This window comes from Struthio camelus, chromosome 10, assembly GCF_040807025.1.
Source record: "Struthio camelus isolate bStrCam1 chromosome 10, bStrCam1.hap1, whole genome shotgun sequence".
Lineage (NCBI taxonomy): Eukaryota > Metazoa > Chordata > Aves > Struthioniformes > Struthionidae > Struthio > Struthio camelus.
Window position 1 is genome coordinate 14,024,907 of NC_090951.1, and position 15,166 is coordinate 14,040,072.

Sequence of the window (15,166 nt, forward strand, 5' to 3'; positions counted from 1 at the left end):
ACTTCTCATGTTCCTCTCACCTGTATGTATTCTCAAGTGGACCTTTAAGTGATGTGATGTTCTGAAAGTTTTTCCACAATATGGGCAGTCTTTCATGGCAGAACCAAGGCTCCTGTCTCTCAGTAAAGCTGGCTGCTGGACTCCTACAGATCTCCCAGCTTCTTCTCCAATGTCTGCAACACAGAAATGTTCTCACATCACTTCAGCACATGTCAGAAGTTGTTCTCACTAAAACTGCTAACACAACACAAAGTTAAACATGTCAATACTACACCTGTCTATTTCATTCTTTAAATCTGACAGAATGCTGACAATTCATGTATTTTCTTGTTATTCTCTTAAATTATTTCATCTTTCCTATCATCATTTTAAGCAGCATATGGTACCTTTATATTGAACTGAATTATACAAGAAAAGAAACAGCTGTGTCAGCAGCTGGTTTGATTTCTTCTTTTGCCTAGTTCCTATTAATTTTTCCACCAAAAGTTAAAATGTTGCTTTGTTGAATCTATTTAATTTCTAATTATTTTTAAAATCTGTATGTTTTTAGAGGGAAAAAGTTTGCATCAAGTATTTTAAAACACAGAGTTGCAGTGAAAAGGGGGGTTGTAACAGAAGTGGCAATGCCTACGCACAAAGGGAATCCACTTTCTACTGCAGCATTTCAGAATTAGAGTTATGATACATGACACTTAGTGAGTAACCTAATATCACAGAAAAGTCAATGGAAAAACTGATCAGAAGAGAGGGGATTCTTTCTCCCTCTCACCCAAAGCCACTGGGTTTGCTCCTTCATTGTTCATAGCCACACTTATTCTTTGCATTTCAATACAATGGTTGAGACTCCAGGACGTCTCTTCTCTCTCCTAATATAAAGAAACAGTCATTCTCAGCCATCTTGAATAAGCTGTTATTATACAAGCAAGCTATGAACAAAATAGCTTACAAAAGACTGACATAAAAATTACAAAAATGTAGAGCATTTTTAAAAGGTCATAATTCAAACCAAGCACAAGACCCAGCTATCATCTTGTATTTACAGGGTCATGTTTTCATCAAAAAGTATCATGGCAAATGTTGAAATCCTGAAATGTGTTTACGATCCTGGCACACCACAGAGATGCAATACAGATTGGTATGTTAACACACCTGTATGCAAAACCTGGGCTATATGCTTTATGTTGAGGTGGGGAGCGTACAGTTAAAATCTGCATGCAGAGCCTTGATTATTCCAACCATAAACTACTGCCTAAAAATGTTCTGTCTCTGCCCATTTGATACGTAACTAAAGCTGTCAGGAAACAGAGTGCAGTTTGCACAGCAACGCGTTTTAAATGGGACTGATGGGACATAAGAAAGACTTAAATATTTGGCTATAATAAAAACTATTCACACAGTAGCATGGACCCAAATACAACATTTCTGGAAAAGGTAATACTAACAGACATTCCACTGTTCACTATAAAATGATTACTCTAAACTATTTTACTTGAAAGAAGGGGGTGATACAGAATGACAAAAATCCTAAAAATATACGTAAAAATGCTTATTTTAGACATATATCTAGTCAAGCCCTAGTTAACTTGCAAAAAGCAAAAGCTGATTGTTTTCACTTCATATTCTTGCTTAATATTTTCTAATTGCTCTGAGTCAGGCTGTAGAGTTAAAGCACAATATTTAAGTGAAAAGGCCGGTAATTGTCATTTTGAATTATTCACAAGTATGTAAAGTAACGTAACGCAGAGATTATTTTGTCTTTCAAAATCCAAGAAAATATATATAGGTGGCTACAATTCCAAGTTCCCAAAGAGTTTAGATATCCCACTTTTTTCACCTCAAAAGTTGTATATAATCATGTCTAAACTGCTTTGAGCAAAAAAGAATTTCTGAGTGTAAAAAGCATTTCTGAAGTGCAAAACACAGAATGCACGATGATAAACTGCAGGATTTTATTTTAGTTTTCAATAAATACTATATGAACATTATAGATAAATATATAGATAAAGCTAACAAACCACTCTGGAGGAATATACCAAATAAGTCTACTAGTTATGTTTTGCTATATGTCACTCTAAATGATGGCCTGTTATCCATTTGCCTTTTATCTTTCTATCTAGAATATGTGTGGCCCAATAAAAAAGAATAAATTTGTAAGATAAACAGCTCGCTTTGCAGATTTAAGAGTCTAATTTTCACTTTACACAAAATTGAATTTTTTCAAGGCAGCGAGACGATGGAGTTTACTCTAGCACTAATCCCCCTGAAAAAGCAAACTGGAAACAACAATGAAGCAAAGAAAGATGTGGGTGGTCTGAAGAGTTTTCTTTAAGATTTAAGTAGACATACAGTAGATAGCTCTAAAGGCTTTACTCCAACAGGGGCCTTACCTTGAAGGATTTTTCTTCCCACAGTGAAAGCATTCCTAAAACTTTAAAGCTGGGCTGAGGGGGTTTCTTTTGAATTCCTCTGCCTACAAAGCCCACTGAAGGGCTGGAGGCCACCATTACCTGAATGAACAGCCTTACAATTAAGTTCTTTTATTTCAAACAATGAAAAATTATGCTCAAAGCTGCTGTCTTTCCTCATCAAATGCTACCCCATCTTCTTCTTACTAGGCCCATTTTTGGCAAACCTATTTGCCAAGGCACTTAAGTTTAAAATTTGTTTAACTGAAATGCACTTAAGTCTCATCGACTCTGCTACCCAGTTATTTATGCTGATTCTCTTAAATTAATGTATAGAAAGCTAAGGGGAAAAAAAGTGAAACAGGAAAAGGAAAGCGACCTGCAAGGAAAGAGTTAAGAGGCAAACGAGTGGATATAGCCTAAGCCAACAACAGTGTATGTAGGGAATGAAAAATGTTCCTCGGACAGCTTTACCAATAATCTTTTATTCTAAACCTCAAATGTGCCCCTTTCTCCTACTATTGATACCCTCTTCTTAAGCAGAAATGCTCAGTTACATCAAACTGTGAAACTGTGGTAATGTTTTACAGATCTATAGAACTAGGATTAGCCCCACCAAATTCATTTTATTTACGACATACTCAGGATTTGAGCTAAGGTTTTTGGGCTGCTCATGTCCAAGGATAAAAGAACAGGAAGGAAAGAGAACAGTTGCTTATCTTACAGTCATTGTGGTTCACTGAGTTATGTGCTCTACATGATGTACACTTGATGTACATGAGATAGACCGCTTTTTTGCTGTCTATTTCCATTATAGGCAGGTATATGTCCTGCATGTCTTCCTGCCCATCTCTACCTTTCCTGACTCAATACAGGAAATAACAGAATAGCATATGAAATATAGTAAAGATGTACATACTAGATGTAAGGCTTCTGCACCTTCTATCTGAACTTACTCAAGAGGAACTTTTCTTCTGTTTCAGAGGCATCTGTTCACAGCAAAAGTCATAGGTCAGAGGGCAAAAAACAATATGCAATTCTATATATGAAATTGGTATTTATATCAGAGTAAGGAGAAGGCAACACCTGTGAGACCTTCAGCTCGTAGGGATGTTCTACATGGTGGGCAGGTAGATCTATCTCCTTGCACAGGACATGAAGGAAATTCAACAGCACATGGAAGAGTACGACACAGACATATGAGGCATGCTGCTGGTTACCACGCCTCAGCTGACCATAAAGTCGCACTTTATTCTGTGGCCTTTCATGTGCTAGACTATAACAGCTCACCGCAAGCTGAGCGCCACTACCTATCGAATCTGTATTTGGGACAATGCGGATTTTTCAATGGTAACCTTGAACTACACCATTGTAAAGCCAGTCCCATGACCAGAGGCTGCAGCTAGCTCACCCGCATATGTCCATCCATCCACCTGGACTCTGTGCCTTAAATGATCAGCAAAAATATCTAGGCCTGGACAAATACTCTTGACAGCTTACAGATGGTGACAATCCCCTACCAAGGACTCAGATGCAACAGCAACTTACTTCATCTCCAAGAGTTACATTCCAACAGCTGTGCACTTAATAACTGACTGTGCCCATGTTCTCAGTCTGGGACAAATGCAAAAAAGCAAGTTAGCTTAAACATTCATGTCAGAAGGTGGTAGCTGGCTACGTAACCAAAGAGCCAATTTGACCAAAATTAAATGTGAGCAAATCTATTTGCTACACAGACAGAAGTGAAAATTAAGAGATTTATGAGATCAGTATTTGCAGGGCTAGCCCTACATCAGATACTGAGTTCTCAGGTGAACAGGGACAAAAAAAAACAATACTCCTTTTTCTAGCATGGAGATGGCCTGCGTAGTGCTGAAGACTTCTTGCAAGTCCCATGCATTACCTAAAAGGAGACTTTCCCATTGCCAGGTCACCTCAGTAAACAGTCTTGAGCCACTAGTACTTGTACCATAGCAGGTTAAAAGAAAGCAAATGAGAAGCACAGGATTGAATTCATTTCCACAGCAAATATCTTATTGGGTATCAGAAATGATCTAAAATCATGGGCATTAATGCCCCCAGTAGATGGACAGAGACACTACAGAGGCACAGTGCCAACTGCAGTGTATGTTCTAGAAAAAGAAATACAAACTTATGTGGATAGCGAACACGTGTACCTGAAGCAGAAGCTATCTGGTCAGTCACTTGAAGCACAAAAAAGTTATATGAAATTTCCATATGTTTTCTTTAAGACTGGCATACCTCTTTGGGATGAGTCTATACACCTGATTAGAAAAGGACTGGCTGCTTCTATAAAAAGAAAAATATTTCCCGTTGGTTAGGCAGTAGCACTGACTTCAGTCCTGTTAACAGCCAAATTTTCAAAGGAGCAGCTACATACATGTCCTGTAAATTTTACAAGAGTGTTTACCTGCTGCGTGCATGTGAAAGTGCAGGGATTCTCAGAGGTACTGTCATGTTCAAAGAACTAAACTGCAGTCCTCATGCAGTCTAAATTAACAGTGAAGTCAGTTGGAATTTGTCAACACTAGGATTGCCAAATCAGTCAAAAAAAGGCAATCACATGGAAAAGGTAATCAACTCAAAATAAGCAATCACACTTACACCATGTGTTTTTGCTCTTGCACATTTTTCAGATATTATTAAAGATCCCTATAAAAACATGTCCAGAAGCCTTTAAAGCTGCACATCATCCCGTGTTTTCATATATTTCTGACATTCAAAATATCTGTAGTTCTGTAGAACTGCCTGCAAAAGTTAATGAAATATGGTGCTACATGAAGTGGGAGTGACCACAATTACTTTTTAAGGAACTATAAACCACTCAAAGTAGTTCATTGTGTGCATGCCTACTCATTTTAGCAGGAAAAATTACGTTCTGAACCTAATGCCAAGAAGAGAGTTAGAAGATATTCAAAATTTGAATCTTGTCATTGCTGCCATCTTTATGAAAGTATGTCTGGACTTTGACCACCTCATTCCTTGGGAAGCTGCATAGGATACAGAAAGTTTGTGGGAAAACAGCCTTTATCCTTTTTGCCAGTTCCTTAGAATTTGAATAATACTGAAAATGGTGAAAAACAGGGCTATAATTAACCATATTTTTTCAGCTACCTAACGTAGCCTCGATTTAATATGCCTAAATGTAAATGAGAATAGAATCTGGCCCAGTGCTTATAATCTGAAATTAGAATCCTATTAACAGACGTTACTGTACTCTTTAAGAGTGAAGTTCATCACTTAAAATGAGAGAGTCTAATATTACTGAATATTGCAGTTATATTTTAGGCCTCTGGAAAGAGTTACTAATGTCTTAGGTCAGAAACAACTTGCTGTCTCTATTGTTTCATCAAGGATTTAGGTCTTATAATGACCATATATGGGAATCTTAAACTGTTAGGCATTAATATGGATTGGCAGAGAATTTGTTTAACAGAGAGCTATTTTAGAAGAGAATTGGAAAGGAGGCCTACTAGTGAGAAAGCAGCATTCACATTGTTTGTATTATTAGAAATAAAGATTATACCAAAGGTTCCACTGGTAAATAAAAAGATACCACTTGTGACATCAGACTTCCCACTTCGTCCTCTGAATTGCACAGGAAACAAAAGGCACAAACTGCTCTGCCTGTGCTACCAATTAGTGCATTAGCAGATTTAAATTTAAAATAAAAACTAAATTGAGGTAAAATGCCCACATCAACTTATAAGAAGTCAGACTTGCAACATCTACAAGCGAGCACCTGACAGTCATAGCCAGTCCCTCGGGCTACAAGGGAGCTACCTAGGTGCTCTTTCAAGCATAAGAGAATGGGAGCCAAAATATTCAAAGCAGTTTCTTAGTAACAGGTAGGCTGGTGATTTGGGGGCACCAGACACATCTTATTCATACTTTAAGCACACGACACACTTATGACTGGTGGTTTTCATACCCCATGGGTGCAAAACACTTTACACCTCACTACTGCATATATGCAAACTGTGGCTATATTTTCATGTTTTTCACTGTGGTATGCATTCTGAGAAACGCGCAACAGGCAGTATGTATACACAGCACAGAGAGACATCAATAGACACTTTACCAAAATTAAGCTTTTGTTTACCATAAAATGTTTCTTATGCTCTTTTTTCATTTTAGTCAAATACCATGCAGAGTTTTTGTTTTGCAGTTCTTAGTAGTCTTACTTTTCACTTTGTTCTAAATGTTTAAAACCTTTTAAGATAATCAAAGTCCAAGCACAGTTTCTGAGTACATCTTTGGAGCCATCTGATTTGTTTGAAGAATCCTGTGACCCAAAGACACAAAAGATCAGATGTAGTACTTAGAAAACAGGGTTATTTACTTGCCATTAACTTACACAGCTCAGTTTGGCCTGAAAGTTATGTGCATTGAAAAAGAAAAAAAAAAAAAGATCTTTTGAAGATAGCATTCGACATCTTAAGCACATCACAATATCTTTCATTTAATAGTTGGCAGAAGGAAAGTCCCAGATGAACATTGGCCTGTGTCTTTCTCTTTAACCAGCTGAGTGATCCAAGCTTTTAATAAAGCTGTTCCAATTATTGTAAAAGTCATCTAGTACCTTATAGCCACAAATATTGACAGTTTATTGCACAATGCATTCATGACATTTGAAGGTCACATCATACATAATACATACACTTTTATAAAAGTGTCTGGAACAAAGAGATACATGATCAGCAATTACATTTTACCATTTTAGGGTATGATTTTATACTTATTCAAAATGAAATACTGTATGAAATGCAACTTGTTAATAAAATACAAAATAGTTCATCTTCTTTATTGTTTTATTAATCAATGGTAGAGTTCAGTTGTGCAAAACAACAGAATGCAGTCCATGCCCCAAGAAGATTACAGTTGAATATCATTATTCTGCAAACCATCACACATATTCTTAGCTCAACATAAAAAGAAAGTAAGCTTAAAGCTTTAATTTTGCAGCTGTATACCTCTCTAACCTAAATGAATTCAATGAAGCTTCAACATTTAGATCTGAATCAGGTCTTTAGCATGTTATTGTAATATTAGTTTGATAAAAGTGAATCAAAATGAAACTGAATGCAGCGTCTGAAAAATTTTCTGAAAACATGCGCATTCAGGCATACCAAGCATCTTCAGCCTGTCTCCAACACACGGCTCTTAGGATCATTCTAAAATCACTCGCAAATGCGCATGCAGCATAATTAAAATGTGTAAGTTGCAATTTATGCAGTCAGGCCTGTGCACAATCCCTCACTGAAGACAGCAAATGCCAGGGATACACAGAACATAGCTAGGAGAGTGCTTCCCTTTGGTTAAACAGTCTTCACTTTTAGGGCATCACTACTAGGTCTTAGGAAATTCCAGCTATCTACTGAGAGCTGAGGTTTCAGCAAATGACCACAGACCACTATGCTATTCCCATGGATACCACCTTTGCTAGTTTGTTTCAAATTCTTACTATCTTCTTTCCTAAGTCCTTCGCATGCAAGACTCCTGAACCATGCAACTCGTTCACTGGCTTTTCAGTTCTGCTTTTCCAGTATCATGGCTTCAACATCCCACTTCCTTAATCTGACTGTATGGATCAAAGCTGTTTAGGTCCTAAATCACCGAGTTTGCCAGATGATGTTCATGAAATTTCTCTAGACTCATATAATCTTTCCTCAGGAAAAGTGAGTGCTTTAGAACAGGATGTACTTCATCATTCATCAGAACACTAGGTCTGTTAGCTATCTTGAAGGTAAGATTAGTTACTCTCAATGATGAGCTTTTGCTCGTTCTTGCTTTCTTTGGAAGCGCACATCTGAGCTGCAAGAAACACCTTACTGTACTTCTCTGTACAGAACATCTATTTTCACAAGCAAAGCAAATACTTATTCTTTGGAGCACGGGTATGCTGGGTTTAAATCTGGCTCTCAAGTGTACTCACGGATCTTTCCTTGGTAGTTTGCCAATGTTCTTTATGTCTTCTCTCCTCAGAATTTACACTGGTGTTCACTGGTATTTCTGATAGTGATGTTAGCTCGCAAACCTTCCATACAACTTAACTTTTCATGGTTTACTTTTTCTAAGATAGGCTTAGAATATTCTGGATCCTTACCCAATGTTCATGCCAACAATAGTCTGTGATTCTCATGTAAGCCTGTTGGTCTCACCAGTTTTCTTACCCAAATCCTTGACTCACCTTAATTAGCTTGGATCCTGACTAATAAATCTGAAACGGGCATATGATTACTGACCAGATAGGACCTAGTCTTTTCACACTTCATACAGACTGTTTACTGCTTTTCAACAAAATTCCAGTGGGGAATCTAAGCAGAGAAGCTATCCAACCGGACCATCATTTGGATTGGTAAGTGTTATTTGTAGGCAGGTGTTCAGGTACCAGATGGCCTTAAAGCCCATACTACTCAGGTTATAGCAGCTTCTACAGGCTGTCTGCATCATATTCCCATCTCTGAGATTCACCGAGTAGCTACAAGGAGCTTGATAAACACTTTTACCTCACATTGCTCTCCTGATGCCAAGGCTAGTTCAGATATCCAATTTGGGAGAGTTGCCTTATAGTCCCTCCTTAATTAAGTACTCCTGATCTCCCACTCCTGGGATGGATTGCTACTGCTGATTAAGCTCCAGAAGTAAGGATCTGTAAGGAGGCAATTTCATGAGGGAGAAAATGAAGTTGCTAGCTAATCAACTAAAATAAGCATTCACTGGACTTCTGTGAATGAATATACTGCCTTCTCCTTGTTCCATACTTACTTTGTTTCTTCCACATTTTAGCATCGCTACATAACAGTAAACTAAACGGGTACGATGTACTTCATTATGACCTCTATCTTGTTCCTAGACTACACATGTCAGACAAACTTAACCATGTGGCTCTGTACAGATTACAGTATGTGGAAAATCCAAGACAGGGTAAGCAAACTGGAAGAAAAGTAGTGAATTAGGATGAAGAGTGGTATTGAACCCATTTTCTCTAGGTTTCCCCAATCATGGAGATTCTGCAGGATTTTCAAAAATACAACTTAACACCATACATCACACAATTTTCAAAGCCCTTTAATGTCTTTTAAAATCTTCTGAGTAGTTGTATGGAAACATTTAATGACTACACTGTTTCATTTTGAGTTGCTGGGCTTACACAAACCCCCCAAAACCAAAAAAAAAAATCATTTTTCCAAGTCAGAACCACAGACTTGCACACATTGCAAGTAGGTCTCAGGGCATCAGGTACTACTGCAGAAGTTTTTGCACACTATTGATTAAAAAAACTTTTTCATTATTTTTATCTTATGACAGTGTGCCAAAAGCAGTGCAGCAGGCTAGGCAGCAGGTCATCAGAATTTTATAAAAATTCATTCTAATTAAATAGAATGTAAATTTTTCACAGGAATATCTTTCTGTAGACCCCAGAAAGAAAAACAGAATCAGTCACATAAATATAAATGTACAGGTTAAAATAGCTAAATTCATAATTGCGCCATCAACAAAATGAAAAAGAATTAGAAGTAAAGATTGTCATTCCATTTACAGATCAGTGATTACAGAAGTGCTAATACAGCCACCAAAAACTGAATAATGTCACAGTGTGTGATACAACTTTTGGATAAACTATGATAGTATAGACTTTCCATATCTACATTTTCTTCCTTATTATTTCCCAGTGCTGCTTTAAACTAAATGACTGCTTTGAACTAATACAAATACCTCTGTAAATTATTTTTCTTCCATTTAACTTTTCTGGTACACACCACTTAAGTATAATTTCCAACTTTTTTCCCCATTTCAGGAAAAATGAGCTGTATTTGAAGAAATATTATAAGCAGTTCTGAGCTGCTAACTCCATTTTACTAGCACCCTTTTACTAAAAACAAAAAAAATCTGTTAATTATATGAGTTCTGTTATAACAGAAAAGTATTGATTAAATTCATTACTTCTAATCTTGAGAAGGGATCCTTTAACTTTTCAGTACCTTTTTCCTCATTGTTTTAGCAGTGTACTGTCGACATATTGGAACAAGGATGTCTTTAAACTCAACATCATATGAATTGGCTCATTAATCTTTTTATACTAACAATGTATTTCAAAAGGTACACTCATAGGTCAATGTGTAGCCATGGTTTGTGTAACAGCCTTCAAGTACATTAATACTATAACACGCTAGCCTTGCGCAATAAAAATATAAAATGCTGCATATGAAGCTGATATATCAATAATCCTAGTCCCATTTTCTATTATGAAAATATAACTTTTTTCATCTAAACTATTCTGGCAATGAAAAAGAAAGAATACTATTTTAAACGCTCTCTCCTCTGATTTAGCTGAGCTTGTGGCAATAACTGGTTTAGGCATAGGCTTCAGTATGCTGGAATGATCCTGAAACTAATTTTGCATGTGTTGGAGTTGGACTGTGGCCATGCACGTCAGTATGCTGGAACAGAGTTATCTAAATCCTGAGCCTTATTTTACATGTGCTGGTGTTGGACTGTGGCCCTGCAATCTTTTAGGTCTCCATCTGTACATATCAAAGCCAGGGTGTGCCCAGCCACCCTAGCTACTACTCACTGCTTTACTTCCCCAGGCCTTTTCTGAGCTCAGTTCTCAGCAGCCAGAGGCTTGCAACTACCCTGCCATACATTGGCGTCACTGGGTACCCTTCAAGTCCTTGTACTTCTCATTAATCTGCCTCTGAAGTCTCTTTGCTGCCCTGGCTGGTCTTTTTCAGTCTATCACATTTCTTATATCGCTACTATCCTAGACAGTTATCATGTCCCCACATCGCTGACAAGAAGTACCAACCTCTCAGACAGATGGTTCCTCAGATTTAGTGCGTTAACAATTTCCTCTTTCCAAACTAGGTAACACAGCCTACCCATTTTAACAAGCCAGGAAGATTACAGCTCCCAGACTTACTGAAGACTTCTCAGCATGTCCTAGATTGCTAGTGCTTTCCCTGCAACCATTGTTCAAAGTGATTTAAAGTTCGGACACTCTAGTCAAAAGCTGGAAGTTGCCTCCTTCTAGGGAAGGGGACAAGGAACGAAACAGTCAGGTACTTGGAAGCCACGTTCATCCCAAAATACAAGAAACGCTGGCTGTCCATAAATCGGGAATGCCAACCGAGAGCCAATAATGGGTACTACAAAAAACACAGGTAGCTATACAAAGCCCTTATCACTACCCATGCTGTCTGACTGCAGCATGGTACAAAGTTATTGCACACCTCCTCCCACTTGTTTACAGTTCCTCCATGTTTGTCCTCCAATAAATATGGATTTTAATGCATCAGGACCATCAGTAAAATTAGGAGGCAATTCAGACTAAATTCTTTGGAATCATGTTCCTCTACCCGAAATTAATAACTTTTTGTCTATATGGAGCCTATCAAACTGAGAAAACAACTTCACAGTAAGGTCAGAACTGCACATTCAAATGAAGGTCAAGCGTTTTTTCTGTGACTGGTCAGACCCAAGTTAGTCTACTAGCTCTCCCAGAGACAAGGAAGAATTATTTTGGAAGAAGGAGGATTGTTCCATCCCTTAACTAATTAGTGGAGCACTTTTCAAATTCTGTTTCTTCAAATTCCAGTTCCAGAAGAAATTCAAAGGCAAGGCAGTCTGGATGCACAGGAGCACCTTTTGTTTAATAAATAATTCAACCATGTATTCCTTTTTAATTTAAAAATGGTCTGACTGAACAGTAAACAGAATGAACTAAAGTTGGCAAAATACAATGTTGAAAAATTAAAAAGTGTATTCAAGGCTGTATTCATTTGCTTCACATCTCATATACTGGAGAGACAGACTGTGCAAAGTTTTAACCTTTTTTTCTTTTAAGTTACACACATACAATCACATGATGCTCACTTGATTTTGAGAGCAGCCTTGCCCTGGAATTAGTCTTTCTCCTTTTCTATTACCAGCACAACAGCCACTGTTCTTCCACACCACGAATATTATCAGAAGCTAAGCCAAAACATTCTCATGAGCTTCTCTGGCATGACAGTAAGAGATAAAGTTTGTTACCTACCATCTTGGAGAACAGAAATACTGTAAAACATTCTGGAAATATTCAGACCATCATCTGAATCAAGTATCTTGAGCTTACATGTGACCTTTGGAGACAATTATCTGCAGTATCATATATTAATAAGTATATGGCAAGGTATAGCAAACACATCTGGCTGCAAAAATCTGCAAGGAAATCCATCCCAGGACCAAATGTGTAACAAACTACTGCAAACGCATACAGATACTAGCAACGAAGTTGAATGTACTTGGTACTGACTGATCCTCTGGAAAACAGTCAAAAGCATATAGCACCATCTTAAGTATGAGTTCATAGGCTTGCTTCCTAAAAAATGAAATTCCTAGCAGTAAGTAGCTGAGGATAAAAAGAAATAGAGTGAACAGAGTCAGTTTTTCACTTAGTCTTCAGCATCACAATGTTTAAAAGAAATTGTTGAATCTTATGGCAGACAGCACGGAAAAAATGAGGCTGTGGTGAAACTTCCTTTTATCAGACTTCTGGAGATCCACCCATTCCCCCACATCCCAGAACAGCAGCAGGTATTTAATGGCTTCCTAATGAAGCACAATCTTTTCATCTCCACTCAGCTGAAGTGTTTGACACCCACTCCTGTGAAAGGTTTTCCTACCTTTTGCATCCTTTCTGTTCAGTGTCTTCTGAATCAGTAAGCACAGTGACCACCACTCTTGTAAGCATGACACGACATCCACTAACATGAAATTACCAGATGGATGCTCAGATGACATCAAATGCTGACAGAGAAATCTTCTTATCTCAGAAAGATAAAATGTGCAGGAAAGAAAATCTTCAAGGGAAAGGAGAATAAGCAAAAGATGCATAACCTTTCCAAAGTAACACTAACTGTAAAGAAAATGACTCAGCAATGTCACATCTTCCAAAGTGGCCATAATTATTTAAAATGCATCTTATTAGAGCCAGAGGATGACAGACATGGGTCACATTTGAAGGAGATGAGGTTTCATAAGTTTATCTTGTATAATTCCACAGCATATGGAAGATTAGCTTTTCACCAAATTTTCACTACTCTAAACAATAGTAAAATTGCCTGCAGCACATAAGATGAAAACTTTTAAGTAGAGCAAATAGATAGATAAATACTTTGAACAGATATGAAAATGTATAGTTTTTAATGAAATTTTCAGCACCTTTGACCACCCTCACAAAACTATCTATGAACTACATATACAAAATAAATCTCTGATTCTGACAAAAATCTTAACACAATCTGAACAAAAACATTAGGATAACCATAGAGAATTGGTTAGACCCAAACTCCTACCCTGCAGTTCAGAAGGGTTTAAGATTATAATTTTGGTCAATTACCAGCTTAAATTAAGACACTATGCAATAAGTATCATCTCAGTGAACAGACTAATTTAAACTCTGCGAATGCAGGCTACCGCATTTGTGGAGACACATGTTTCCATGCTTTTTCAGGATGGTACTAGTGGGAGCTACTCCAACAGCCTGGCAAGCCCATGCAGAATTTGGTACATAACAAACTGGCTTGCCACTGATTACATTTGAAAGCTGTCTACAGTGGCATTGGCCGACCTAACAAAGTAACGTATAGGGTTGAGAAAAGGTGAATGACAGTGCAAACTGGTCAAATGAAACTAAAATAATTTCAATACTTTTACTAGTACTGGTTTTGTTCTGGCTACAAATATGTGATATGCACCCCCAGTCACTGGGGCTCACAGACAACCGTTTCAAAGGAGAAATCCTGTTGATGACTGGGCTATAAGGCTCGCTGATATATGCTGAAATACTTCAGTAACGGGTGGACAACCAAAACCTGTCATTGAATAACAGTCAGTAACTCTACGCCGCTATTACAAGAAGTTTCATCATAAAACCACAGTCAAAGCACATTAATCAGGAGACTAGCATTGTATATTTAAAATAAACAACGATCGGAAGATGCAACTTAGGAAAAGCAGCTTAGATACAGATACAACAGTGATGAGTGTTGTAGACCATTGTAAATTATAGTCTAGAAAAGAACTGCTGGATATACCATTAGGCACTGCACTGCGGCGGTGCGTGTTGCTTATCAACCAAACAACAAAGTATTTCCTTCTCTACATTCCAGGGTTCTTTTCAATTAATATTTGTTTCAGTTATGTTGAATCACTGTTCATCTACTGTGATATTATTTGATTTTTTTAAGATATTCTTTTCTTCTTGAATACACTTTCACCATAGTTTTATCAAGTTTGAGCATAAACACACAGTCCCTATGATGGCAGTTTCATTCATAGTTTGACAACTAAATGTCACACTGTTACATGAAACTCCTGCCTCTTATCCTTCTATTTTTCTTCAGGGAACAACAGCACAAATACATTTTGTCATCTATTTGAAAAGACACAAGATATAATTCACCTATGATGATTGTAATTTTTGGAATTAAATCTGTGTGATTCAAAATGGCAGTATGATCTACATATTAACCACAGCTATTATAATAAATGAAAGCAAACATAGGGATTCTCCATACATCCCTTTACATACTTTATTGTGATTATGCAGACTTCTGGCTGAGAATACTTTACACCATTAAGCATTACTGAAAATACCCCCTGAAAAGTACGCCTCACAAGACTGCCGTCAAAGTACAATTATAGACAGTGAATGGCACGTGTCCAAATCTTTGTTTGCTTTTCATCTATGG

The 15,166-nt window shown here is 37.4% G+C and overlaps 1 protein-coding gene across 19 annotated transcripts in view; it reads right to left on the bottom strand.

Moving 5' to 3' along the window:
• Positions 1-15,166, bottom strand: part of ZNF536 (zinc finger protein 536) — a 358,374-nt gene that overhangs the window by 140,101 nt on the left and 203,107 nt on the right. For 18 of the 19 annotated variants that reach the window (XM_068956015.1, XM_068956021.1, XM_068956011.1 and 15 more), the window contains one exon: positions 21-173. The exons of the other annotated variant lie outside the window; for it this stretch is intronic. In XM_068956015.1, the coding sequence (XP_068812116.1) occupies positions 21-173 (153 nt within the window). The remainder of the gene's footprint in view (positions 1-20; positions 174-15,166) is intronic. 19 annotated transcript variants of the gene reach the window in all.